We start from the raw sequence: 27830 nt of genomic DNA on the forward strand, positions 1-27830 counted from the left end.
ATTCAATCCAGCAGAAAGCTGCTGTGGCCAGCTCGCTCTGATCCAAAATGGAAATACAGGGCAACATGATGATTTCCAGGAGATGGGAATGCAGTTTCACTCCCAGCTCTGCTGGAGGAATGCTGAAGGAGTTTCTTCTAGATACGATCCTCTTCAAGTGCTGCACACAGTGCCTTGCCAGCCACGTGGTCCTCCCAGGAGAGCTGCAGCTCTGACGTTCCTTCACTTTCATTTATCTATTTAGTGATCATAGCAATCAAGATTCAGAAAGGAAACAATATTTTCGTAGAAAGAAAAAAAGAAAAGTAGATTTTGTACCAAGGAGTTAATTGACTGACTATTGAACAAGCAGAAATATTAGATAAAAGCAGTACTGTATTTATTTGTCTGTGATACAAAAGAATACAAACAGAATCATTCACCGCCTGAAATAGCTGAGCTCATGAAAATCTGCTCTCTGCCATAAATCTATCAGGAAAGCACTGAACAATGAGCACACTGCACCTTTGAAAACTATTAATTGCATTCCTGCCCCATTTTACTCCTTGTGCTTTTGCCTCATGTAACTGAAATATTTTCAATTCTTCTGAAAGTTGATTTTTTAACATATTACCAAATAGACCTCCCATTTAGTTCACCTATTTTTCAGATTGTTATCCTGTGAAGGCACGTATGTCTACACTAAATGTTGACTGTTGTATCTAATAGGTCACTTCAAATTATTAGATTTATTCCCCCTTCAGGGCAGAGTTTGGAGCCCAGTTTATTTCTACAAGTTTGAGAATCCAATACATACGTATGGCTGATCTGACATGTGAAAGTGAATCATGCCGGGTCAGTTAAACAGAAACACCCCTTTGATCAGGGAAGCAGATAAAAATTATGGTTTTCCTTTGTCACAATGACCCTTAGTTTGGAAAATCGATGTGGCAAATGAAGGGTTTCTACAGCACCTAGCACCATGGAGTTGTGCAGGGTCTGCAGAGGAAAGTAACATCTCTCCAACGGGGATAGTCATATCCATACTCTCCCCCTTGGGTAAGTTGTTAGCTTTCTGAATGCTTTCAGTCTTTGGGAAATTCACAGGACATCTGGAATAATTTCATGTTTTCATGTCAATTTTTTTTTTTTTAATCTCAACATTTTCCCAATGTTTCTCAACATTTTTTCAACATTTGTAGAATTATTTGAGCTGGAAGGGCCTTTAAAGTTCATCTAGCCCATTAGTGAAGGGCTGCAAGATTCGGATACACCTTCTTACAATAATAAGACCAACTTTGGAAGATTGCAAGCTGGGAGCTCTGATTCAAGCCACTGTTGGCTCACCATGCCAGAGGAATGGTTCTTGCTAGGTTCAATTTTCTGGTCTGCAAATTATTTGTATGTCCTTCCATTGCTCCTGAAAATACAGGGTGATCACAAAGTGACTGAAAACCCTTTGAATCCACACCGATGGACATGGGTTGAGCTGTGAGCAGTGCGTAAAATGAGCTGCTGAGACGGAATTCAAACTTCTTCAGGAGATGCTCTTAGTGCTCAGCTAGAGAAATGGATCAGATTACATACTTGGATAAGTACTTTCCATTCAGAAGATAACATTCTTCTCCCCTAAGTAAGACAGAATATTTAACAGATTGACGTGGCTGTTTTGGAACTCTCTGGTTCTTTCAAGATATGTTTGTTTTAATCAACTTTGAAGGGTCATGGGGAGGGAGAAGCCTATCTCTGTCCCATGACTAATATAAGGCTGAACATGAACAAGATAATAATAGCCCCATCCTCTGGGAACCATGCCTTTCCCTAACTGCTTTATTGGTCATTAGTCACTATGTGTCACCAGACTGTCACCACCCCCATGCTCATTTTTCAGGCTTTTTACAGGAAGTTACTGCAGGCTCTACAAAGGATAACAAGAGCTTCTGTTTATTACCAGGCTTTTCTTAGCTCTTCAAGGACTTGGTTTTGGTGTCTTGGTGAGGCCAACCACTTGGACATGTGTTTGGGTTGAGCGTGTGTGGGGCTTTAAGCACACTACACCCTGGCACGTACGTCTGTGAACCAGAACCGTGACTTGGAGGGCTGAATCCCCAAGTGGATTCAGATTCATGGCCAGAGAACCTGTGGATGCCCCATCCCTGGAGGCATTTAAGACCAGGATGGATGGGGCCCTGGCTGACACTGAGTGGCAATCCTGTCTATGGCAGGGGATTGGAACTGGGTGATCTCTAAGGTCCCTTGCTACCCAAGCCATTCTATGATTCTATGAAGTTGTGCTGGGAACCACAGAGGCTAACTGTAGTAATAGAGAGAGTGTGGAAAGAGAAAGCCACATTTAAAGAGCTGGTTTGGACACCTTGGAGTTGAACAAAACCATGTGTGTATTTTTATATAAAAAATGCAGCTGTGTTTGCCTCATGCTCTAGAGGGGAAACGTGAGGTTTTGCAGCTGAACCAGGTGATATGTGGCCTCATCCTGAGTGGCCACATGTAAGGCAGCTTGGTCTCTAAAACATTCTATCAAAGCTTGCAGATGTCCTAGTGTGAAGATGGGTATGGTGAAATCAGACCTTCCTTCCCTCAATCCTTTTCATAACAGAGATTTTGGAAGGAGAAGTGTTGCACTAATTCTGTCCCCTCCCAAGCACCACCCTTCTCAGCTCCTTCACAAACCAATGAAGTAATCAGCAACAACTTCAGATACTATTCTTGAAATAAACACTGATTCAGAATAAGCTCATGGCAAAATAGATCTCATCCTGAAAGCTGTAACACGGCATTTGAGCATCAGTAGCTGCTCCAGAATTCGCAGTAGGCTGATTTTCCCATGTTGCATCACTTTGGTCCACTCTAGCCTTAAAGATGAGGCCACTCCATGAATTAACGGAACCAAACTAGACTCAGCTGTCTGAACGTGAGATAGCAGGAGATTTTTTTCTGTTAGGCTTTGTGTGTCTGACACATCTGGTTCAGCATGAGCTGCTGTGTAGCACTGTGAGAGAAAACAAAGTAATCAGAAATAGCAGTATTGGCTTAAACCACAATATTCTGACAATTTCATACACAATTTCACACACAATTTCACACACGATTTGCAGAATTCTGTTTTGTCACATTGCACTTACCTGATCGTTTACAAAGTCCTCCTACCACCTTCCCTACACAGCCCCACACTCATAACGTGCATATGATTTATAAGAAAAATCCCACACGCACTCCGAAGTTCATTAGTTATAAATGGTTTAATGTACTCAGTGTTAGTAAAGACTGGATCTCTGCTTCCAAGCACTTGAAATCCTTCCTTGAATCCCCTTGAGTTAAGCAACAGAGGTTCAGGTTTTGTAACCTCTGCAGCTGATTTTCATACTGGAGCATTCTGAACTCCTCGGCTCATATGGCCCTGGGGTCGGCTGCACTGTGAGTCCCAGAGAAAAGGCTCTGCATCGACTAAACCATAGGAGAAGCTATCGAGCAATTCCCTTACCGGAAACATCTCCTGGCATATTCCAAATTTTGTTTACTTCTGTTCCTCCTCAGATACACTGAACATAACGATTAACATATAAGGCGCGATGGAGCTGCTTTCAACATGTCCTTCCATTCCTCGATCCGAATCACATGACACATCTCTGTTTAGTCTGTTAAACGAGATACCGTTAAAGTTATCTCCCAAACTACTTTATTTAATCACTTTCAGTTAGTAAAAAAGATTTAGCCCAAAGCTATTTCCCTCACGCGGGCTTGCAGCTCGTGAACAAAACAGCTCCCTGAAGAGCAAGAACGGAGTTCAGTGAGGAACATGCTAATTAAAGCTGGATGAGTTTCCCTCATTAGATGTAATTACTTTAGTTTTTGCAGGCTGTCTTCTATGGGGTGTCCTTCCTGGCTGATGTGTTGAGGCTAATTAAGGAACTGCGATGTGCTAAGTGTGTAATTTCCAGCAGAGACCTTCTTTTCAGTGTCCTGGCTTTCCCAGTGTCCACAGTAAGTAACCTCTGTACATAAAAATAACATTTGCATAGATGTGAATAGCAAAACATGCACATATGTTAAATAAATAAGGATCGTAGACCTTCTTTTACCATTTGAAAATGGATTTGGACCATCTAGAAGAGGAGACAGTGTTCAGATCTTTGTGTAAGCCTTTAGCATCCATGATTGAATACAAAGCCTCTTTTGAAAACTTTAAGGTTGCTGTCCCCGAATGAACAGAGATTGACCCCAAAGGGTGAAGTATAACCCCTCTGTTAATCTTATGTTCCAAATAGCTTTGGAGTGATCCACTTAGGGCATTTCTCAAAAGGGCAGCATGGGCCAGGAGGACATGAGAGGGTGCCTGGTAGACAACACCACCTCACACCTCCTTCTCTGACTCCAGCGTGACTTTAAATATGCACTGGAGAGATACAGCTTCACAGGACATTAATTATAGTTGTAGCCTACATCAGATTCACCGTGGACCACCTACTCCCTCACAGACGGTACTGTTTATCTGGTGCTGGGTGTTGGAACCCATGGGTTTCTTTAACATGTGGGTTCCACTGTGTGCGAGTGAAGCCTGCAGTCACCTATGAATCTCACAGAGCTGAGAAATGCTGCTTAAATCTTGTCCCCAAGCAGCTCAGCCAGCTGGCTCACTAAAGAATTCCGCCAGGGATGGAGGTGGTGGGATGGGCTAATTTATCTTCCCTGCACAGAGGTATTCACCACGTGCGGTCCTATCCCCCATGCACCCCCACCAGGACAGAGGCACAAGGTAGTCACATTCTCCAAGAGTTTGTTTCCTCCCTTTCAGTTCTCCCACTGTAAATCCTCCTCTATTGGAAAAGATGGGTGCCCATCACGTTGCTTGCACCTGAAAGTTAGAAATTAGGCTTATGAGTTGTGAAGGTAGAGTAAATTTTGGTGAACTGCCTCAAGAAGGTCTGTTTTTACTTCATTACCGAGCAGTGTGGCTTGATAGCCAATCCCTCAAAGAGAACTTCTGGACCATCAAAAAATCCCATCTGCAGAGGAAAAAAACATTTAAAGTTAATCACACATTCCACAGAAATGTCAGCGCTGTCAGTTTATAAAAGGAGTTTTCTCACATTATCAGCACAGAACACTGTACCTCAATGTAAATTCTTTTCTTTATGTTGTAACATGCGAGATACATGAGACTATCTGGCAGTATCACCATTTTTCATATGGGAGATATTTTACCTTCTCAGAAAGGAAAGCACTATCCAAATCCCATCAGCTCAATTTCTCTCATTTTGAAACGTCTTTCCTTTTGTGTTTTGTTTCCAGTTTGTTTCTATATCCTTTTGGATCCTGTATACCTACAACCGAGAGCTGGTTTACCCCAAAAGCCTTGATGGAGTCATTCCATCCTGGTTAAATCACACCATGGTGAGTAACAAACACTCCTGCCTCTTGCACAGCAGAGAGCCTTGGCAATGCACATCCCACCATTGCGCTGGGCAGCTTTCCAGAAAAGTTTTACAGCTTCTTCTTTCTCACCTCCTCCTTCCTGCTTATCTGACGTTGATGTTGAGCTGTACACAACAAACAGATGCATGTGCTTGAAGTTGCCTCGAGAAGCCTTTTAGCACACCAGGAATGTCAGTGAATCATTGCTTGTCAAACCTCTGAAGCCAATGAAATGATGTGCAGTCACAGGGAAAAAAAAACCTTCTGTGTTTATTGTAGCTCAAAAAAGAAATTGTTTCTGCAAACAGAAGTCTATGAAATACAAAATGGCTGGGAGTATAACAAAGTGTTTCTTAATTTTATTTTAAAAAGGTGAAAGAACCAAAGAACTTCTGACAGCTCAACAGCTAATAAGCTAATGTGAGCCCAGCTTTGAATAGCTGAATTGAAATGATTGTTTACAGATTTCTAAAAATACTTTCCAGATTTCTCCTTCATTTGCTCTGGCTGTTTTTATGATGTGTTAAATAATCACATATTTCTCATCAGTCAAGTGTAAGGAGGATGACAGTAACATGGAAACCGTGGGCGGATTGTAAGGTCAGGGAGGCCTCATGGGGCTCATGGGAAGGGGGAGTGAAGGGAGAGGTTCAGTGCTAGACTGCATTGGAGGAGCCAGAAAGTACGAAATAAGCACACAGAAGTCTCAGCTTCACTTCTCTCCGGACTTCATTTCTTAAGTGCAACCCTTCTCAACCCACTGCAGCAGCCCTCGCTGAGTTCTGAAGGTAAATTTGTTAAGAGTTTTGAATAGCCCACTGGTTGAGTTATGTGTTTTTGAATATATGTGCCTGGAATCCAAACACACATAGGCACACATAACACGTCCGCACTGCTGATATCCGACTGATGAACAGCGGCCATCATGCACTTTTAACCTTATCACCTGCTCTCTGCTCACCAATCTATCTCCACTGGGGCTCTTAAGCAGCAGTGCAAACCTCCAAATAGATGGAAAAAAGGCACCGTTCTTTCTTAAAACCAGAGAAGGCTCCTTTTCTCTTCAATATCATACTGGCTTCAGGTCCAGAATTTAGTATTGGTGACCGGTTGAATGTTAAAAACTTCACAGTAGAAGATGTACTGGGGAAGGGGAGGGCAAAGGACAGTGGTGAGGGGAGACAGGCTCTGCTTCTTGTTTTAATCCCAGTGCACAGCTGAGAATTTGCCCTTTCCATTTCCACATTTGTTTATGACACGGAAGGTTAGGAGCTGCAAGAACTCACAGTTTTATTTCATGAGGTAGAACTATTTGCAGGAACTCCTAAAATGTATTCGTTATAACATCTTCCTTACCCTACCTACATCTACATTTCATAACAGAGTCATTTTGACAACAACAAAAAGCTTTTCCATTTCAGAAATGTCAGAAACGAGTGTTAAAAAAGGAAAACAATTCTTCCTCAAAATTATTTTGACGAGAGAAACTTCACATAAAGCAAACCTCTATCACAACCTAGTATTTTATTTCTAAAGCTCTTAATACACTGCAGACATCTTGTGCTTGACAGTTTCTGGGTGGTAAATTTTCCTTCCCTTAGCTATTGAGTATAAGACATCTGCCATGAGTGCAGACTGATCCCTGCTATTGACAATCTGTGTGTTTTGGGACACTTTTTCATCGTGGGGCCTCTTAGAAATCATCTGTACACCATTCACCACTGCACTACCCAGCTTGGAACAAACCTGATAAGCCCTCCAAAAGTATTTGATAGAACTACCACTTCTTCCTCACTGTGGAAGCAGGTGAGGCGTGTAGCAAAGTTCTTTTTGCTGAAGGCAAAGATTCTAATAATGCAGTGATAAAGATTTGGAAATAAATCCTCAGTGCCCTTCAGAAAGAAGCTCTCTTTTAGCATTACAAAAAACTTTATTTCCAGCCCAACAGCATCCAGGTCTTCAGTCTTAGCTGAGGTATTTCTTTCTTCCAATCCAAAATACTCACTGGGAAGATCTGGGGAGCTACCAGCATTTTAAGGGGCAATTTCCCAGGTACTGACTGCCAAACAGAGCTTTTTCTTTGGGTTCACTTTCTTGCACATTGCTATGCTTTATCACTCTGAGATTACAGACATTTGACAGCAGATTGAGGCAGCATCTATCTGGCTTTGGTGGAAAAAGGCATCGGTGTATCAGCAGTATACGTCAGCGTTGTATCATTTGCAGTGGGAGTTTATCTCAGCCTATTTTAACATGGTAAATAGGGAAAGCATATGTTGTTATGTAACTAAAGAGTGAGCCGAAAAAACAAGCATACAAAATCACTTCAGGAATATGAAGCTTCTTGAGTCCACAGTGATGCTTCAGCACTTTCCCTGCAAAAATGAACTAGCCACTTATTTTTCTCACCATTCCCTGCTCTCAGAGTGGGAAGGTGTCAGCGCCTTCCCACCAGGTAGCCAGAATCATCCAGAGTTTCCATTTTAGGCATGTTTTAGCAGTCTCAGTTGAAACATTTCCTATTCTGCAGAAAAGAATCTTGTTAATAACTGAGGGAAGCCAAATACTTCAAGCTACCTGGGGTTCTCTTATAGCCTTTCTACTGAGTTTACCTCAAAGGCTGTGCCTCAGTTCCATTTTCTGTTTGGCTGGGATAACAATGCTGCTTTTGTACAAAGCTTTGAGATGCACAGAAGAAGAAAAAAACTACTACTTATGTCTCCAAGAAAATAATTGTATTTGAACAAGATTTTTTACTACAGCAAGATGGCTGGGTCAAAAGATACACTGGTCCATTCGTCAAGCAAAATTGTTTATTTCTTTCCCAGTTATCTCTTTTCAAGCAATATCTGGATATTCTCCAGAAGACCACTAACCGCTGGAGACAGCTTGGATTAAATCATATGCATGTATTATTCAACTTAATGGTAGTTTAGGGGAATGCCACATTTTGAAGGGGCTGACGGAATTGGATGCTAAACAAAAAAGGGCAATGGTGGGTCAGAAGAGATCACTCAAAAATATGTCAATGTTGACCAGATGCATTTCCAAAAATGGAAATACTATAGTTGTCTTTCCATAGAGGAGGTTTGTATTTTTTTTTGTCTATAAGTCACAATTCCTGTAAAATGCAAATTTTCTTTAAAAAAAATACTCTTTTATTTTTAGGATGTGGCAAAGTTTAGCTTAGCTGTCTTTTTCCTACATTATTCTGTAGCCATAATACTCCCTCTCCTTGAAAAAAAAAAACAACCACCAGGATTTTAGTATCCTAGGGATTTTAATGACAAGTATTTATGAATAGTTCCTGTTCTGAAGATCTTGTAAGCTTAATAGCTAAGAATTAAAAAGGAGCAATGATAAATGGATGCAAAGAAAAAAAATCACTTACCTGGCAGACTCTCAGCAAAGTAGACAAGAGAAGCCACATCATCTGAGCCTTTCAAGCACCTTTGAACTTTGCTCTGATAAAGCTAACATGCCAAGGAGAACCTGAAAGTAAAAAGGAAATGCAGGGGAGTCAAAGAACAACTTGGGTGCCCTGACAGTAAGAATAATAGCAAGATTTGAAATCTTCTCATCTTGGAGCTTCTTGGTATCTACAAGCTGTTTGTACCTAGCTAAACCATTGCTTTCCCTATGTGGACACAGCTAGACCAACAAAATTGTTGTGCTGGAACAGTATAGTTTACCTCCATCTGGAAAAGAAAATGAGGTGTACGAATACAATTCACTCTTACTCATGTATGAGGTTGTCTGTGTGGATGATTATATCTTTCTATACTTGAGGAAGCTGCTGTGACACTGAGCAGCCGAGGAGGTGCAAAACCACTGTGTAGAGCAGAACCTGCTTGTCCAAGTCAATCCAACTAGACTCCTGCTCCCAGTATGTACACAAGAACAGTTTCATTTTTAGCCATCCCAAACGATTCTTCTTGCAACTGGTATTTAACATTTAATAATTCTTTTTACTTACACAAGAGGCAAACATTTCAGTTTGTTTGCATTTCACAGTATCTCAATTTTAAGCTGTCTGGCAACTACGGACGTTCATAGGCTTCCAATTACATTCAGCTTTTGGCAAAGAAGAAGAATGTGTGCGTGAGGGATATGGCACATTAAATTAATCACCCCATACAGTTTAAGTGCAAAGATGCTTTGCTTTCCCCAGCACTACATACATTTTTTTGAAGTTTCCGTTTTTGTTGACATAAGCTCATTTCCTCAGGGAGAAAGTATGTGTTTCACAGACACATGTTATGGCAGGGAATCCTCCCTGGCTGCTGCTACTCTGGCGTGCACAGGTGCAGTCCCCATATCCCACCCCGAGAAGGAACATCTGGATAAAAGTATTCTACAACGAAGGATGTCATCTCAGACCCATGTCAGCTTCCAGCTGCAGTGCAACATCAGCTCCTAGACTATGCATCTAATGCCAGGCAGAAACGCAATTAAAATTCTGTCTTTGACACTGATATAAAACATTTGCTAGTAAGCATTCAGATTTTCAGCCAGGACCTTGTTTGCAAAAATGCCTACAGGAAATGTCACCTCTGATGCTGCTTTACCTTTGATCATACAGTTGGTCTGATGTTTCATCCATTTTCCCAAACATGCTCCCAAACTACCTACGCACCTTTGAAAACACGGAAAAAAAGTAATGCCTTTAAGACAAGCATGAATAGACTTGGGAAAGGCAGATGTAGACAGTAGCTGAAGTTCAGTGCAGAGTGCTGCTGGACTTAAACTGAGCAGCAGCTTCCCAATTAATTTGGTACCGCGTCTGCTCAGTAATAGGGCTCCTTGTACTTCCAATTCTGTCTATACAAGTTTGAATAGTTTGTGAGTTCCTGAGCGTGCACTGATAGCTAAGATTGTCAGAGACAGCTGGCAACTCTGAGAGAAAATTAGTTGTGTCGCTAAATATCTTAATGAATATCTTAACGAACAATGCTGCTTAAATCTTCCCCACTCCAAAAAAAAAGGTTCAGAGAAGAATTAAATATGGATGAGGACAAACTATAAAATACAATTTTAACGGACGCATTTGAATGAAGAGAGTACCATAGCAAAATAAATCCAAAGAGGGAATTTATCTCAAGATGAAGCCAAGAAAGGAGAGGACATGCTGGGATCCAGAAAGTTATGAGGAGTATAAAACTAAATAGTGTCTACGGTGACAGGAAGCCATTTAGTTTTATTATGAGAAGATACAAACACGGTTATCTACCATGAATGGTTTTCAGCACACAAGCACTGTTGGGAATTTGTCTGAAAAAAAGACGGGCAATTTTTCAAAAGCACTTAATGGTGTCCAACTGAGCCCAATTAAATTTAGTTTGGCCAGTGGTAACTGTGAAAATCCCCTGCTAAAATCTTACATATTAATGGAAAGCAGACACAGAGGGTATGTAAATGCAGACAAATGAGGAACAAACAGCTATGGTCAGCCGTGGCATCATTTCCTTGACTCTGGAGTCAAACAGGGTCAAACTGAGTCAAACTGAAATGCACGCGTTAGGCGTACGAGTGATCTCAGCAGCTCTGGGGAGAATATTCATGCACTTAAAGCTCAGCATAGCTGGAACCTGCAGCTGAACAACAGCTCTAACCAGCCCTGTCTTCTTAGCCCCAGGAAACTTGCTTTTACTTATATTCTCAACAGCACAGCAAGTATATAATGTTGAATAAACAAACTCAAATTACTCAAAATAACATGTATTGGAAGTGAAAATTCCATGTGGTCTTACCCAACAGTGGAAATAACATCCAGTGAGGACTGTTTATCTCAGTTTAAACTCATGAACCTGAAATGTATCCTAGGAAACAACTGACAACATTGGGTAGGAAACAAAAGAAGAGAGAAACAGGAAAATGTTATAATTTCATCGTTCTCTGTAGGAGACAAGCTAACATGCCGATATTTCAGACAAAGTTCAACATACGCTTAAGAAACCTTTTGCCCTGTAGTCATATGCCAAAGTTCATGAGCAAAAAGAAGAATTTACAATTTTATAATTAGATCAGATTCACCTGAGTTTGTCAGAATAAGAGCAAAGAAATCAAATCCAGGCTGAATATCCTGAGCGACAAAAAGAGCCACAGAGGACTTTTGTAAAAAGAATTCAGAAAAATACATGTGTTTAGTTAATAAAATGATTATTTTGAAAGCCCGATAACCTTCATCTTTCCACTGTACAAATAAAATAATTGCCACTCAGAATGCTTCTATCCTCACTAACCTTGTAAGCCAAGAGCTTTCCTTGACAAACAGAGGTTGTTAGACAAGTAAATTAATACTTAAAAGAACTGAAAAATAAGTACTAACAGGTTTCCTACCAAGAGAAAAAATGTCTCTGTGATTCAGTTCAGTTCACTGACAGACAGACCAGTACACATCGCTATTGTTATACCCAGTTTTCCATACCTTGGAGTAAAATAGTTTATTCTCCAAGATAATTATTATCGACAGTTTCACTGTTTATACATGAAACTGAGAAACTCTTAATTGAAATAAGAAAACTGAGTCACTGTTTCCAGCAGTCTTTGCCAATGTTTTGATCTGTGTCAATCTGAGCTTAATTACTAAGTTTTCTTTAAAGAAAGAAGCAAAACTTTGTTTTTGAATTTGGCCCCATACAAACGCCATGCTATTTAGACAAAGCATACGTAAACAGGGTTGAAAGTTTGCTTAATGAAGAGTGGTAAAAATAATGAGAGGAAAAAAATACATCTTTTTTTGAGGAGGATGTGAAAAGACTTTAAAGCCTTTCAGCAGATATGATTAGCTATGATACACAGCCTATCGCTAATGATGCTGCCAAAGTCAGTGTCTAGCAGCTAGGAGAGGGAAGTCATCTGGAAAGCTAACGGAGTGTCATAGGCAAAGGGCACGCTCTGCGTTCTGTAGCCAGCTATGCGTTCCTCTGGTATCTGCTATATAAATATGCATCGTGAGGAACTCATCCGCTCTTGTAAACATGCTCTGTTATTCAGTAGAAATCCAACCGTGATTTTACCACTCATGGACAAACTGGCCTTGGCAGAAACACGGGAAGTCACCAGCAGACTCTCGGATAGCAGATACACATGGAAAGATTTCACCACACATTTTCCAAGCCAGCAATTGGTTTCTAGGTTGTATGTGTAAAGAAAAGAGAAACCTTATATCCAAAACCAAAAGGTTAAACATTATCATTCTGAATGTGCATGAAGTAACTGAGAGCTATCTGTCTTGAGAAGTTATCTGCATGACAATTTTAAATGGCCCTTGACAGAGCATCTAGTTAACACACACAGTGATCTTCTTGCTAGGAAAAGCTAAAAATACATTGTTATGTAAAATTGGGTTAATGTATGGCAAAATTTGTTTAGAAACCTACAATGATTTGTATAGAAAACACAGTGCATACATTAATAAATTCTCTACCAGCGTCATCGTTAGACCTCGAAGGAAAAAAGCCTTCCTACTCCGCAACAGATTTCTTTCTTTTTGTTTTATTTTTTTCTACTTTTTTCTCTTTCTCCTTTTTCATCTTCCAAATCAGGACAGATCCATGAGCTGAGCCGTTCACAAAACAAGAGGGAGGCAGCCCTACTCCTGAACAGTTTTCCTGCTCTTGGTGGTGGCAGTACTCTTCCAGTGAGAGAGAAACTCGGCTTCAAGCCCTTATAAATAAGGCGGAGCAGAAATTTGAACTGGTCTCTACCTCTAAACTCTTGTTTATTTCCAAAAGCACCCATATTTTCAGCTTTGCTAGTGACTTTCAATCTTCTTTTGATCTATGGTCCTCCGAGTCTTTTCTCTAACTCCTCTGACAGGGGATGACCCACCAAAAAGAGACTAGTTCAGCAAATCAGCATTTTCTAAATCAACACATAATAAAAAGCAGAGCTCCCAACCACCTCTCACAACCACTACTGATTTCCTAAACTCCCCCAGTGCCAACATGTGTGTTAGTGTAGTGGGCTTGCCTTTGCCACCCTGCGCTTGCTGCTATCTGTGAGTATATCAGAGAGCACTGCTCTGCTGTCTGATGTGGTCAAAGTGCTGCTGTGGGATGTCCTGAGCCATCACTTGACTGAAGCAGATGAGATAAATTGAGAAACTGCAAATGAGGTGCAAGGCTCTGCCTTCCTCTCCTCTTCCCCTTTTCCTGTAGGATCCCCATACTGTAAGACAGCACAAAGATGCATTAACTGAGAAAGAGAAGAGGATGGTTAAGCAAGTAGAGACACTAGTGGTCTTAGTCATCATTGCATTCTTACCAGAAAAGGAGACCCTCCTATTTCTCCATGCTTTCATCCTCCACTTCTGCATGTTCTTGCACCAGCCTTGGAGTCTGCAGATAGCCCTCGGTGAGCTGGTTCCATTCATTAAGTCAGAAGAAAACTGAACCTTGGCAGAATTACACTCAACTTTCTGTCTTAGCTTCTTCTCTAAAGCCATTGCCCAGCTGCCATAGGTGCTTGCTTCTCTGCTTGTCCTTATGAGGTGTTTCCCAGTTTAAAGCCAAATCTCTCTAGAGGGTAACTGAGCCAATCACTCTTGGTCCTACCTGTGATGGATATGGAGAAATCAATCATCACAGTCATTGCTGTATCAACATCTTAAGTCTTTAAAAGTCTCTCTCATTTTCCTTTTCTCTCAAGATTCAATAATGCATTTCTACTCGTCTTTGGACTGCTTTCCCATTCGTGTGTTCTCTAGTCATTTGTGCTGTTCTTTCTCTGGGTGAGTTCCAAATTATTTGCCCTTGTCAAAACGGGGTGCCCTTGATCAGAGGCAGAATGCAAGCCAAAAATCTCATTCATGTCAAATAGAGTAGAACAGTTACTTCCCAGCTCTTACACGCAATATTCCTGTTAATATTGTCCCAGAGCATCACATGCTTTTTCTATTAAAGCAGCATCATGCTGGTGAATTGTGCTTATTTAGCGTTCACTGTGAGAACAAAAAGCCCCAAATTAAGGAAAAAAGCGTATAAAATAACCCCTATCTGAAAACTGTCTGCTTCAACAAAGGATTATTTCACCAGGTCACTAGTACTAAATTCTTCTTAAAACAGCAAAAATACAGCTGGAGCAACTTGCTTATAGTTGTTACAAGTGTTTAAATTAATTAAAGGACTAGCAAGGACATTTCTTGTTACCCAAAGGAATTTTGCAGGCTGTTACGTGTCAGATGAAAACCAGGACTTATATCCTCTTTGCATAATGGACAAATCCACTGTGAATGGCTAAAGCCTAATTGTGAGGACTAAGAAGTTTTCTATTATTGCTGTCTTCCATGGGCATCTCATTTTTGTTTGAAGACAAACAGTTGCCCACTCATGGAAAAAACAAAACAAAATAAAAATAACCACCATTATGATGGCAGTATGCAGCCTAATGCATAGACTGAAAGACAGTACAAGAAATATATATGAAAAGAGAGTGTATGCACTGGAGGCATTTTTCTGGTTAAATTAGTGAAGGAATCATTTGTACTGATACAACTAGACCTCTCCCATCAACCATCAGGGTTGCAGAGCTGAAGAATAGCTTTGTGAAGCAGAACAGAAGAAAATATTGGTGCCAATAAGTGAGAGAAACTGGAAAATCAAGTAAATCTTTTCTCTCTGTTTTCTCTGAGAAATGATAACTGAGACAGATGGGTTGTTTTGGTAGTGCGACAGCCAGGTATGAATAGCAACTCCCAGGGGTGCACTGGGGGTCTTGAGGGAGTATGTACAGTCAGCTGTTACTTGGCAGTGACAGACAAAAATGGATGTCTGCCTCTTAAAGAAATAGATAAAGGATGTTTTCATCCATGCTGTACACATGTGCATTTAGAGATCAATGTGCATCTAAAGAATTTCATGTGTATTTGTGGTATCTCATATTACATACAGCAATAAATCTTTGATACCATCCTAACATATCTTATTCTCAGCACAGTTTCTGACAAACATACACATTGAAGGTAGTGGAACCACTTCCTTATACATCCAGTAGGTTGTGTCTTTACAGGGGAAACAAAAAATTGTTAGTTCAGTGTTTTTTGTTTAGTTACTAGGATTTGAACTGACTAGTTGGTGACAATCTTTCTAATGGTTTTCTCCTGTTGTACTTCACTGACTGTTTTTGCTCTGTTGTTCCCCAATGTTATTTGCACTTTCTGTTGCAGGCACTGAGATTTAAAACTATTGTTTGTTAGTACAGGGAAAAGATGTGAAAGGAAAGATCACCTTTTATAAAGTAACACAGATCTTTCCATAGGCGGACCTCGTTGTAATACTTTTTTTTTTTACAGCAAACTGACAAGAAAATGTCAGTGCTTGTTACTGTAGAGGTGCTTCTTCACTATGAAAAATGATGTGTGTTTGTATGCAATTACACCCAGCACTGTTAAACAGCCCTTTGCTCACATGCTGGCTCTCGAGCTTTGCAAGCAGCTCTGCAAGCACTCTGTGACACACTCTTTTTTCTCTGCAGCACACGGCTGTATTGCCACTTGCCCTCCTGGAAATCCTCGCCACACCACATCGCTACCCAGCAAAGAAGAAGGGACTGTTCCTATTAGGATGTGCCTCTTTTCTTTATGTCAGTTGGTAAGAGTCGTGTACTTTAAAACATATACTTCAGGTGATCTGCTTTGTAAAACAAGGCCAAACTCTACACATACACTAAGTTCTCTCTCAGACAACAATCTGGTCTGTGGATAAGTCATTTAAACACCAAGTGAGACCCATGAAGACCATCTCCAGATGCAGGCAGAGCAGGTTTCTTCCAAGCCAGTACAGCTCCTGAGGCCACACCTGGTATCCCTTGCTCTTCCACAGCCTCTTTCAAGAGGCTCTACGTTTTCAGAAATGTTGGGGCACTTTGAGTTATTTCTGCTGGGCTGGACTTCCCCTTTTATTTCTATCAGTACACCAAATTTACCCCTGCTTTCTGTCTTGCTTACTGCAAAAACACCAACTCTCAAAGTCTAGGAGCCAGGGGAGCAGGAAAGGAGCAGAACTCAGTTTGATGTTTCACAGGGGCACATGACTGGATTTAAAAACTTGAGTTAGAAAGTGATACTCAGAGGCAGGTGCAAAGTGACGGGCACTGAGGAGGCATCTGCCCCACTACCACCTCTGTCTCCACTGGTGGGCACCGCCTGTATTGCCAGCAACATGCCCGATCTTATCACCACCCTGTTGAGAGGGATCTTGAGAGAATAAAGGCCACCTAACAGGGCCTCACCCTGTCCATAGCCCTCCACACACCTCCTCTATGTGCTGCACAGCCCTGGAACTGGGTTTGCATCTATTCCTGCTCATAGCATCCAGGTTGTGGGCAGCTGCCAGCATTTCAGATCACTCTGAGACTCGGCTCTGGAGTGGATGTGCATAGTTTCAGGGTACGCTCACCCAAAGCTTTCTGAGAAGCAGCTGGAACCATGCAGGGATCCAGCCTTTCCACTTCCACCCACCCATTAGATGAGAGTAACCTCAGCCCACTGAATGAAACACAGGAACAGAAAACAAGCGGCACAGATGAAACAGTGCTGTGATGTGAGACCCGTAGGAGCAGCTTTGGAAGCAGCGGACTTTAGCTCTATGTTACGCAACCCCAGTTCAGAGCCATTTATCCTAATCCAGTCCTCAGCCTAATACTATTACAACTGTGAGAGACGTGTTTCCCTGCCAAGTCCTTTCCAGTCAGTCCCGCCTGATGCCCATGAGGAAGCCTAAAGCACACAGGACCACCGCCCCCCGGCTCTGCAGCGTGCACCCTGCCTCGGCCTTGTAGGCCACAGGTGGATGCAGAAGCAAACTGCCATGGGCCATGCCCACAGGACAACCCTTCCTGACCCTGATTTCCAGCCAGGGAATGTTAGTTGTGGGGGCAAGCTCTCGTGGGTCCCTTTCAGTCAGATACTGATCAGACTGCCTGTTTGGGTCCTTCCTCTATCTTCTTTGAATTGGCCTTGCATGGCGCTGGGCTCCTAGTCGCGTTTGTCCCGTGTCCCAGGGCCCTGGTACCTGGATACAGGCTTCTTAGGAGCACAGTGCTGTTGCTTTCTCTCCTTCTGAGACAGCGAGGAACCCCCATCTGCCTTCCTTATTCCTGAAGCCAGAGACAAAAGCTTTCAACTAACAGAAAAGGTTTTCAGTATGTGCACTTAACATGTGCACATATTTTACTGTTGGTGCTGCAGCCTGCTGATTAAATAGCCCCATTTGGGTGCCTTATGTTTCACAAGCAACACAGAGTGCTCCCTAAAAGCCTCTTTTTGAGTTGTCACTGTTGTCATCACACTGTCCCTCCTCTAGCATCGATGGGCTGAGAGCTGCCAGGTCCCTGCAAGGCAGTGAGAAATCAAACAGTTGGTGACTTCTTGCACCAGATACTTGCCTCTGATAGCTCGGAATACCCATAGTATTAAAAAGAAAAGACGGCTTCCAGCTATAGGACATCAGGGTAAAGAGATCTGCTCGGCGTGTTAATTCTTGCATGGATGGATCTTGCCTCTCCTGCCTTACTCCTGGAGCCATCACATTGAAAGCAGTGAAGAACATATAAATTTCAGAACTGTCATTTTAAATCTTAGAAAGGAGATAACAATAGCAAGCTCTTTACCATTTCAGTAGCAATATCAATTTAGCAATAAAGACCAGGATAAAACAAATCTTCCTCTTCACAACTGTGCATGTGTTTTTGGAGAAAAGATCAAACTACCAATGTAAGGGAATAAAAATGATTATAGATCACACACCATCTATAAGGACCTAGACTACAAAAAAAAAAAAAAAAATCAAATCTAGAGACTGATGGCTTTCTTAAAATATGCCCATATTTCACCCCTGTTAGGAATCAAAATGTTTTTCTTTTACTGCATGCTCATTTTCCATTCATAACCTTTTAATTTTTCGTTAACCACTGCGTCAGAAAACTCATATGTGGCCAATATGTTCTCCTTCTTTTCTGGATCTTCCCATTCAATAATTCCCTAGGGAATTATTATGTCTCTTTTTTATCTTTCCAACAGTGAAAGCGCTCCCATTAACTTTAATGGATGGATAACAAGAGGACAGGGTAAACCCCCCACTTGCATCAAGCTGCCGCGCATCACCTTCCTCCAGTATTTATACGTTGTCCTCAGTCCCACAGCAGTCATATCCAAATTGTTTTGTCAGTCTATATCTCCTCCATAATCTGAGCATTGTATAGTTCTAAATTATCACTGTAAAAGTTTGCTAACCATTGAAATTCAGTGAAACTAAATTTTCAGAATAATTAACCTCTGAATCCTGCGTTTATGTTTAACAGGTGATTGCCCACAAGAAAGAGGCAATGTGCATTTGCAAGTTGTTGGGTTGCATTTTATGAAATCCCTAGCAAAAAAAAAAAAAAAAACAACAACAAAAACCTGTCAACCATTCTGTGGTCAAAATGAATAAACTCAGGAACCTGAAGGTACGTCCCAAGATAAAAACCTAGCTACACACAGCTTCCACCAGGTCAGAAAGCTGAAAGTACTTTAGTGCTTCTGAACAGTCAAGTAATTTTTTAAGTTCAAAATTACCAGCTGAACTGCTTCCTATCAGAAACTCCAGCCAGCTAAATTAGATCAAGATAATCTAGTTCTTTATTACATAAGGCATTTTTCACTCTGTTTTACTGTTTGAGACTTATTAGGAAAACAGCAGCCCCAATACGGTGAAGAACGCGTGGGGACATTTGCACTGCACAGGCTCCAGTTTCCACCTGGTCTTCAATATTCCTACTCATCTTTCCCTGGCCTTTGCACAGGCCTTTTTCTCTTTATGGCTGTGTTGCAGACCAGATTGTCTGATGAGAGAACCTCTCTTGAATCTGGAAAACCATGGAATCGTTTGAGTTGGAAGGAATCCTTAAAGGCCATCTCGTCCAACTCTCCTGCACTGAATGGGGACACCTACAGCTGCATCAGGTTGCTCAGAGACCTGTCCAGCCTCACCTTGAACATCTCCAAGGAAGGGGCATCCACCACTTCTCTGGGCAAATGAATCTATACACTTCATGTCTTCACGCACAGACAGCTCCATCACTAACCCTCTTCATCTCTCCAGTTTTCCTCTTCCTTTTCTACTTGGAGAAACAAGAAGCCATCCTTTCAGCCATGTTTTATTCCTCAGCACTCTCTCATGTCTTAGTTTTGTGACATGATGGTGGGACAGCCTATTTCCATTTCTCTCTCTGAGGCATGATGCCCCCAGCAAGGCAAGGCACCTTCAGAGAGTGCCATGGTGTCCTCACGTCAGCACTGATGGTGGAAAGTACTCCATGGGTGCATTCTCCAGTCAATAATTAAATCTGTCAGGACTCTTTTGTCCTAGATGACCATTTTAGATAAGCTCTGCCCTATACTAGAAGGGCACAGCCTCACAGCAATCACTGGAGACCTGCCATATATTTTATATTCTTTACGTATTCCATTCATATATATATACTCTATATAGTTTTCTACAGTTTATATCTAGACACCATTTTTGTGTTCTTAGATCTAGGCACTGGCTGCCATCCTCTCTTATGAGCTGTAAGTAATGGAATAAATAGTGTCAGTGAACTGACAGCAGCCACAAGTCTCCTTTTGAGAGAAGAAAAAGGTAGAAAGAGAGGGCCTACATCAGACATAGTCATCCTCTTTTTCATTCTTCCCTCTTCCAAATCAATACCTTGCAATTGGTTCTGGAAAAAAAGGGCAAAGTGGGTACAAGTCTTTCCTACCCACTTGTTCCTCCTCTCCTAATTTTGGACTAAAAGAAAAGGTGCAAGAGAATAGTCCATGCCCTGTCATCTCCTGAAACCTCTCTTCTTGCTTTCCAAAACAGCATTCGACATCAGCAGGAAAGAGAGAGTGAGAAACAGCACCTCTGTCATCACTGACCCTCCAATTCTGGACAGGAACCGAAAAGCCACAGTAACTAAAGAGAAAGAACCTACTGAGAGCTTATTTGAACAAGCCTCACTTCTATAGCAAAGAGCACATCTGCATTTCTGAGCATTTTACTATTTTACTGTTGTTTTACTGCTGTAATAGCCAGTGCCACAAAGGTGACAGCAGAACATTGTGTGCATTTCAAGCTGCACCAAAATCCAGCTAATTTAGCAGTGATTCACGTGTGCTTCACTGCAAATAGCCCAAATGTCGAGGAGATGCATCAACAGCTGAGCTAATTTTCTCCGTATCAATACTGTTTTGATAACATGGCCCTTTAGAAGCTAGAAATCAATAAGTTGTTCTTCTAACTGAATGGTCCTAACCAAATGTTGTTTCTCCTCTCACTTAGGGTCCTGTGGATTTATTTTGTAACAGGAGAGTGGGTATACCCTCTCTTTGCTTCATTCAGCCCAGCTGGGCTAGGAGCCTTTTTCATCAGTAGCCTTGCCATCATCATCTGTTTCTACAACTTTGGAGAGTTCCTCAACCGTATGATATGGGGTCAGTCCAATTTTTTTTTTTATTTCTATTCATATGGAAAGAAAAAGACATTTAAAATGAATTCCTGTGATTACCAAGGCAGGTGGGGAGTGGGACACTCATGCACTGGGGCTGGCATTTGGATAGAGATTGCCAGGTCCTGAGTACTTAGTAACAAAGAGAACAAACCAGAGGAAGGTTGCCAACCCTACTAAACAAAAACAAATGTCTGGGCCAGCTTTCTCCAATGTGGCTTGAGAGGAGCCTCTCACCAGCATAATCACTGGATTTTGAATTCCTTCTCAAACAATGGTTCAGAGAAGCAAAATAGCTCTGGCTAGAACTCTTTTACCTTCATCATGTGATGTTTATCAGACTCAGGAATGGTTTACTAACAATTTATCGGAAAGCATTAGTCTACCAAGTGAAAGCTCTGTGAGTGCAGCAGCACTTTGGAAAGTTTTAATGGGCTGTTGAAACATCTCCCTTTGGCTTCAGTAGAGGCATGATCAGTAATGCTTTAAAGAAAATGAAAGTCAACCTCACTTGTATAAGTGAGCAGTTAGGAAAAACGATGTCTCTTAGAAGGACAGCAGCTGGAGGAGGAAAGAGGACTGATGAAGCTTGAGAGTCTGGCATGGGACTTTATTATTATTAATTATTTTCCCTTCTGGTTGCCTCTCTCGTTTTTCATTCAAGATTAAGTTTTTGAGGATGAAAGTGTTTCTGTCAAGAAAACGTGTGTATTTTATTTAGGACAAATGTGTGAACATTTGCAATTTCTTAAACTAGATTTCTGATGAAAGAAAAAGCCCTGCAGAAACACCTCTGAAAGTAAATAAGACAACCTCCCTCTGTTCTCAGGGAGCATTTGATGCCTGATCCATTTTGTGAAGTCTCACATGCCTGTCAAGCCAAAGTGGAGTGTCTGTAGCTAGTCTCTCACCAGCCGTACCCAGCTACCTCAGAGCAGCAGATTGAATTTCAAATGTGCTGAATAACCAAGTTCAGTGGTTCATACCTTTGCAAACAAGACACTTGCTCTACATACCAAGTTTGGAAATTTTGGCTGAATTCTATTCTTGCATAAATATGATGCATGATAAAGATTCTGAGTAACTGAAAACAGGCCTGCAGGCACTCTGCACTAGCTCTGGTTAAAGAGGCATCACATAAATAGCAACCATTACTATGAGTAATTTCTGACCTCTCTGTTCCATCAAACACTGTGACACAACCGCCACAAGATAGCATAGGTCTTGCATTAGATATCAGGTCTTATATTAGTTAAGAATCAGATTTTTTCATCAATGAGTAGGTAGCAATAATTTCAGGTCTAGAGTGTGTGTTAATGTAACCACAGAGAATATATATGAGCGCAGCATACATGATATTTTCTGCTGATGTCTGACGTGGTCTCACAAACCATGGAGGCCCTCTCTGCATGCTGAGTTGGTCTCTCCATCTATGCTTTGCATTCTTATTTCTTTACATGCATTCTCAACCGTTTACCTCCAGGACTGATGGCATTCCCTCAATTTGCCACACACTGATACAAAAAGCATCAAGCTACACCCCAATAGCTGGTCCCTCCATGGTATCTGAGCCTGCAGTATGATTACATGGAGGCTTTGGGAGCGATAACATCTCAATGAGCTCCTGCCTACCACCTCCAACTCTTTCCTACTCCACCATATGTGCCTGTTTCTTGTGAGCAGGGGTTGTTTTTAACTCAGATCATTTTGCCGATCCCTTTCCCAGCTGTGTCCACCCAAGAGAAAGGCAGGACTTCCACAAGCTGGTATTGATAACAAGATCCCAGTAGTGTTGATACACAGCCAGAGGGAAGGTATTCCAAATTACAGTGTGCCAGAGTCTTAACGTATTCCCGACTGAAACAAATCTTCGGCTCAACACTGCCAGAGTAAAAACAGCTGCAAATAGAATGAAGATGTAATTCCAACATACCTTACTTCTTGCAGCAAAAATGCCTCCATGTATATTTTTTCCATCCTCCCCTTTCCCATCTCACCTTCTCCTCGCAGTAAGAGATGACAAAGTTTAAATAAGCCCATGGAAAGAAACACACGCACACATGAAACAAACAAAAAAAACCCAACAACCCAAACCAACAAAGCAAAGCAATTTGCAGTGGGAATGGACAAAACCTGTCTGGGCTGCTGCTGGCTGAGATTGTGCCTAGAGCAATGGAGATAAGCTGTGCTTATTCAAAGAGGCAAGAAATGATTAGCAAATAGCTCAGCAAGAGCATCACACCTGCTTTCCTGGAGGACTCGCATCCTGTGGAGAACTGTAGGCTGCAAAACTGTCCCACAGTGCTGTGCTCCATAAGGACTCTGCCATGTTCCTTCGTAGCTTCAAGCCACCACCACTTCTGCCAAAACAAAGAGCATCAGCTACGTAAATGTTTACTGGTTTTTCCACCCATAAATGTATATTTAGTTCCAAATTATTCCGAAGTCCATGGATGACGACTTTCAGCTTTGAGCATGTCATTTCAAAGCTATGTCCTGTGCTCCACCAAAAAGATGCAGCATCATTTCTCAGAGCTAAAAATGCAGGCTGTTGAATAAGATAACCTTGTTTTTTCCTTTTCAGAGCAGCCAAAAGATGCCAGATCCTAAATTTGTTTTATTATTTATAGACAAACCATTTCATATAGTATTAGAGGCTTTAAAAATGTATTATTTCTCACTTGCCTTTCCCTCCACTTGCACAGTTGGATTCGTGGTAACTAAGGCAACCCAGCTGCACAGGCCGAGAGGCACAGAAAATAGTACCAAGTAATGACTTTTTCTTTGTCTTAAATCCCAGAGTTTCTGGAGTACTAGACAATGTTGTGCAATACAGAAACTCCAAAGAGAATAATTGGAAACAAAGGGATGATCCTTTCACTGCCATAAATTTACCTCGGCCCAAGAACTTGGCTGCAGGTTCTGGGTGCCAAAGATGAACTGTGTGATAGCTTCTCTCATACCCGACGGGTAGGAAACATCACGTAGGCAACTCTGACCTGCAAAACTAGAACCCTGAGCAGCAAAGCCAAGCAACCTTCCCTCAGGTTTTGCTCCAGCTGAAACAAACAGATCCTCAGGATCAAAGTTCTCCAATTCAGACAGAGCAACATTGCAGGCGATGTCTCTGGCACCAGCGTTTGAAGATGCAGAGGATTCATTTGCCTTTTTTCTAGCAGGTCTGATAAAACGTTCAGCAGCTGTTGCATTTTCATGTTGTGAAGTGCGGGTGAATAGGAGCAATAGGTGAGCAACTAGCAACAGCCTCAGGCATAGATGGATGTGCTCTTACAGAATCTGTAGGAGCTCCTGAATGTTTTGGAAAGTCTTAGCTGAAATACATTCACCCAAGGCTAAGCTAAAATTAGAGGGCAATCTTCTCTTTAACATATTTTCCCTCTTCTTTCTGAAGCACCTTTGCACAACATGTATCTTACAGAACTATACAACTTATTTTAGGAGCTGGGTTGTTTTCCCCGGTTTTTATTTTTGTTCTTATGTGCTTGTGAAGCCAAGCTCCGCTTAATACCAAATGTTCAGCTATTGGGATACCCGGCCTGAGTGATGGTAGAGGAACCTGTGCAATACAAAGTAATATCTCCATGCAATCAAAGTCATGATGCTCGCATTTTCCTGAGCAGCTACTGAGTTGAGATTGCAGAAATTCAAGTGTCAAATGAAGGGCTGCAAAACATAGCTGTGTGGGGTGAGACATTGTCCTACTGTTGCACTAGCATAGGCTCGCAAATAGCAGCTTTTGTATGAACCCTAAAATGCTGATGCTCTGTGGGTAATTGTCAGTCTAGAGACAGATCCCACCCTTCATTATGACAGTCCTCTTGCTTCTGTAGGGTTCAGCAGAGATTTTTAAATAGAGCCTCTTTTCTAGAATATATCTTCATTTCCTCTATCAAGAACATTTGTTCTACCAAGCCTTAATGAATGAAGAGTAACAGTCTGAGGTATACCCATTTATTTCAGTGAACGAATAGTGCTTTTGTCTCCAGTCCCACAGTATCGCCAGTGATGAATGGGACTCACGTTTAAGAGGGTTTAACAGACCAGAGTTTGCAAACCACATATGAATACTCGCTTTTGCCTCATCCATTCATCCTAGTTATGCCACAAACTTGTGATGGCATATTTATATCCATCATACTTGCCACTCCCCAGAGCTACAGATTACCTCTTGGTACAGGAGCTTAGCTGTTTAAAGGGAACCCACACCATCTGTCACATGCCCTGGTGGTGCTGACAGGTTTATCTGATGATCCGCTGGGGAGAGAGGGACACACAGTTGAAAGCTCTGGCAACCCAGGGCTTACGATTTCATCACCGGAGGGCAGAGACGAACAGGTGTTTGCTAATATGCTGTCTCTGGCCCCATTGGCTAGTCTGCTATTCCCCGCTGTCTTTGTACTGGTCAGCACTAAGTACTCAAAGAATCATTTAGGAAGGAAGAAACTGGACTTTGTTACTTATCAGGTCACCTGCCGCATGCTGTGCAGGCTGGAGATAAACAAAACGCAGCAATTACAGTGCTTCAGAGCCTCTGAGGTCTACAGACAAATACAGCACCTTTAAAAGGGGGCTCATTGTGAGTAAGTAATCATTAACACAGAGGAACAGGGGCTGAGACACGGCTTCAGATGATAAAGGTACCCCAACATACTTGCTTATTGCCTCTCTAGGCGCACACAGCAGCACAGCCAATCTCAAAAAGCCGTGGTTCAGTAGTAAGTCCTGTGCCCTCCTACAGATACCCCAGCTGCTCGGATTCATATCTGCTGCCTTTTCAGAGGAGCTTTATTTTGAAAGCTTCTCACGTATTGTTACAGTGAACCAGGCTGCTTGGGGGCAGATATATTTCCCACTAGCAAAGCGCCACTATTCTCAACCAAGGATGTGGTCCTTGGCAGATTGCAAGTCCCTCCTGTACAAACTGAGTAATCCCTTACTTGCCAGGGACATCCCAGGTTCCTCTGACTTCTGCAGGCAGCTGGTCCAAGGCATTTTGCTCCTAATCCCCACCAAGCTGAGTTCCAGGCTGAGGACGATTCACAGCCTCTTCCCAGCAACGAGCCTGATTTATCTGAGGACTTCTCTCTCTATTCTGCCTTTCTAAAAAACATTCTCTTTCCCTCTGCTTCGGAACAGGAGATTCAATAGTAATACTGGACTACAAACGGAAAGGCAAGTGAACGCTCCTCTTCAAGCCAAACAATCTCTCCATGAATGCTGAAGCCATGAAGTAGAGGAAAATAAATGCAGCTGTGATAAATCCTTTCTCCAATGCGTTGCAGCTTCTGGTGAAGCCATTATGTCATCAGACATATGGAAAACTGGTGGAAAATGTGAAATGTTTGCCTATTCCACGATAACTCCACGACTGCTATGAATCAGAAAGTTGTGTTCATCTGTTTACACAGATTTCTCATCTCTTGCACAATGTACGTCGGGATGCGTCCACGGTTAAAACCTGTCACTGGTAGATGAACTCCCTCACAAGTTGGCACCACTCCGTGAAGGACCCGCGCATGCAAGCCAGCTCTTGTTTGGATTGCCTTTCATCAAGTCTGGAAGAAATTAAGACGAGGGATAATTTTAACACTGCTGTGACTTCCAAGCTAGATAGATAACAAATTGGGCTAACAAGGACTGCAATTAGGAATGCTTGCTCAGAAAGTTCACCACGAAGCCAAATTCTTCTAATGAGAAACATTCTGGAATATCAGCGTTCAAAATATCTCCCCCTCCGCATTAATATGAAATCTGAACGCAACTTTTTTTTTTTTCTTTTTCTTGGTTTCAGTTAATCTTGTAGCAAAAGTAACCTAATTACACTGACTGTATGATTGCTTTGACAGAAAGCACGTTAATTTAAAGCACTGTTTAACATAAAGCCGCCTGCCGTATAATTACACTCCATTCACATGTTTACTAAACTCGCTCAATATAGTTGATTTCTGTTATTAGCCCCAACATCTTGTTAACATCTAAAACACTGGAGATGTGCTTTGTAAACTTCAATAAACAGACAAAACTGGCAGTGGTGTAAGCACTCCTTCATGGTCAATGTGAAAGGGAGAGATCTCTGTTATTAGCGTTGCGTTTAAATGAGGATTTGAAACCAGCTGCAATACTTCTGTCTTCATTGCCCAAAGCCATAGCTCAGTTACTGTGCACACAGTTCACCAGGGTGTTATTCTCATCTTCTTAATGCTGCTGTAGCTTAGTGAAAACGAAACACATTGTAAGCTGCCTGTGAGCAATAAAAAAATCATATGCGTTCATACAGTTGTTCTTCTCAGATGTTAAGCACCTGATTAAGTTCTAGTCTGGGTACTTCGCGCACTAGAACTAGCCTGCGAACTAGCTTAATGCAGTGAGATACATGTGCACATTCAACAGCTCACAGTCATTCTAGATAACACACTCCAGCTAACTTTGCTGGCAGAATATAGGAAATTATACACAGCTTTTCTGTTAAAGGAGAGCGTGGAGAGGGTTCAGCTGAAAGATGCTGGTCAGATGAAATATTTCAGAGAGGCAGGCAGAAGAAAGCCATGCAGTGAGTTAGGGAAGAGGAGAGCGTTCAGGATACTCCTTATATGGTCGAGTTTTTTTGTACTGATAACCGAATGCAAGCATTTTAAATGTCAGAAGCTCAATACAACGCCTAGGCCCTGACAACAGGACCGTTCTTTCCCTGCCCATAAGCCAGAGGATCTGAAGGGTAGACTGGGCTCCTGCTGTGACTTCTGAGACTGAACACCTCCCTGCCGGACTGCAAAAGCATGGGGGGGATCGCTTGCGTTCATTACTTGCTTTGGTAAGGACTCAAGGAAGGCTCTGCTCTCTGCCACATTCTGCATGCTGCCTTGAGGAGGGAGAGGCTGGGTCTGGGTTCTGTGCTTTGTGAGGGAGATCAGGAATGCTTATCTCTA

The 27830-nt window shown here is 41.9% G+C and overlaps 1 protein-coding gene and 1 long non-coding RNA gene across 4 annotated transcripts in view; one reads left to right on the forward strand and one right to left on the reverse strand.

Moving 5' to 3' along the window:
* The window catches only part of ADTRP (androgen dependent TFPI regulating protein), a 30801-nt gene extending 3625 nt beyond the window's left edge, over positions 1 to 27176 (forward strand). Inside the window, exons 2-6 of the mRNA XM_021388355.1 lie at positions 3847 to 3981; positions 5290 to 5391; positions 15889 to 16004; positions 20718 to 20869; positions 26041 to 27176. Of these exons, the coding sequence (XP_021244030.1) occupies positions 3847 to 3981; positions 5290 to 5391; positions 15889 to 16004; positions 20718 to 20869; positions 26041 to 26084 (549 nt within the window). The 3' untranslated portion in view covers positions 26085 to 27176. The remainder of the gene's footprint in view (positions 1 to 3846; positions 3982 to 5289; positions 5392 to 15888; positions 16005 to 20717; positions 20870 to 26040) is intronic.
* Positions 384 to 26047, reverse strand: LOC110394475. 3 transcript variants are annotated; one of them, XR_002435646.1, is made up of 9 exons: positions 25842 to 26047; positions 23126 to 23243; positions 13681 to 13970; positions 8804 to 8904; positions 4941 to 5003; positions 4762 to 4852; positions 3842 to 3992; positions 3482 to 3635; positions 384 to 2989 (listed from the first exon to the last, which is right to left on the reverse strand). It is a non-coding gene; the product is annotated as an uncharacterized LOC110394475 (long non-coding RNA). The 3 variants fall into 3 exon arrangements; XR_002435645.1 differs by having other exon boundaries at positions 3842 to 4852; XR_002435647.1 differs by lacking the exon at positions 13681 to 13970 and having other exon boundaries at positions 3842 to 4852.

This window comes from Numida meleagris, chromosome 2, assembly GCF_002078875.1.
Source record: "Numida meleagris isolate 19003 breed g44 Domestic line chromosome 2, NumMel1.0, whole genome shotgun sequence".
Taxonomy (NCBI): domain Eukaryota; kingdom Metazoa; phylum Chordata; class Aves; order Galliformes; family Numididae; genus Numida; species Numida meleagris.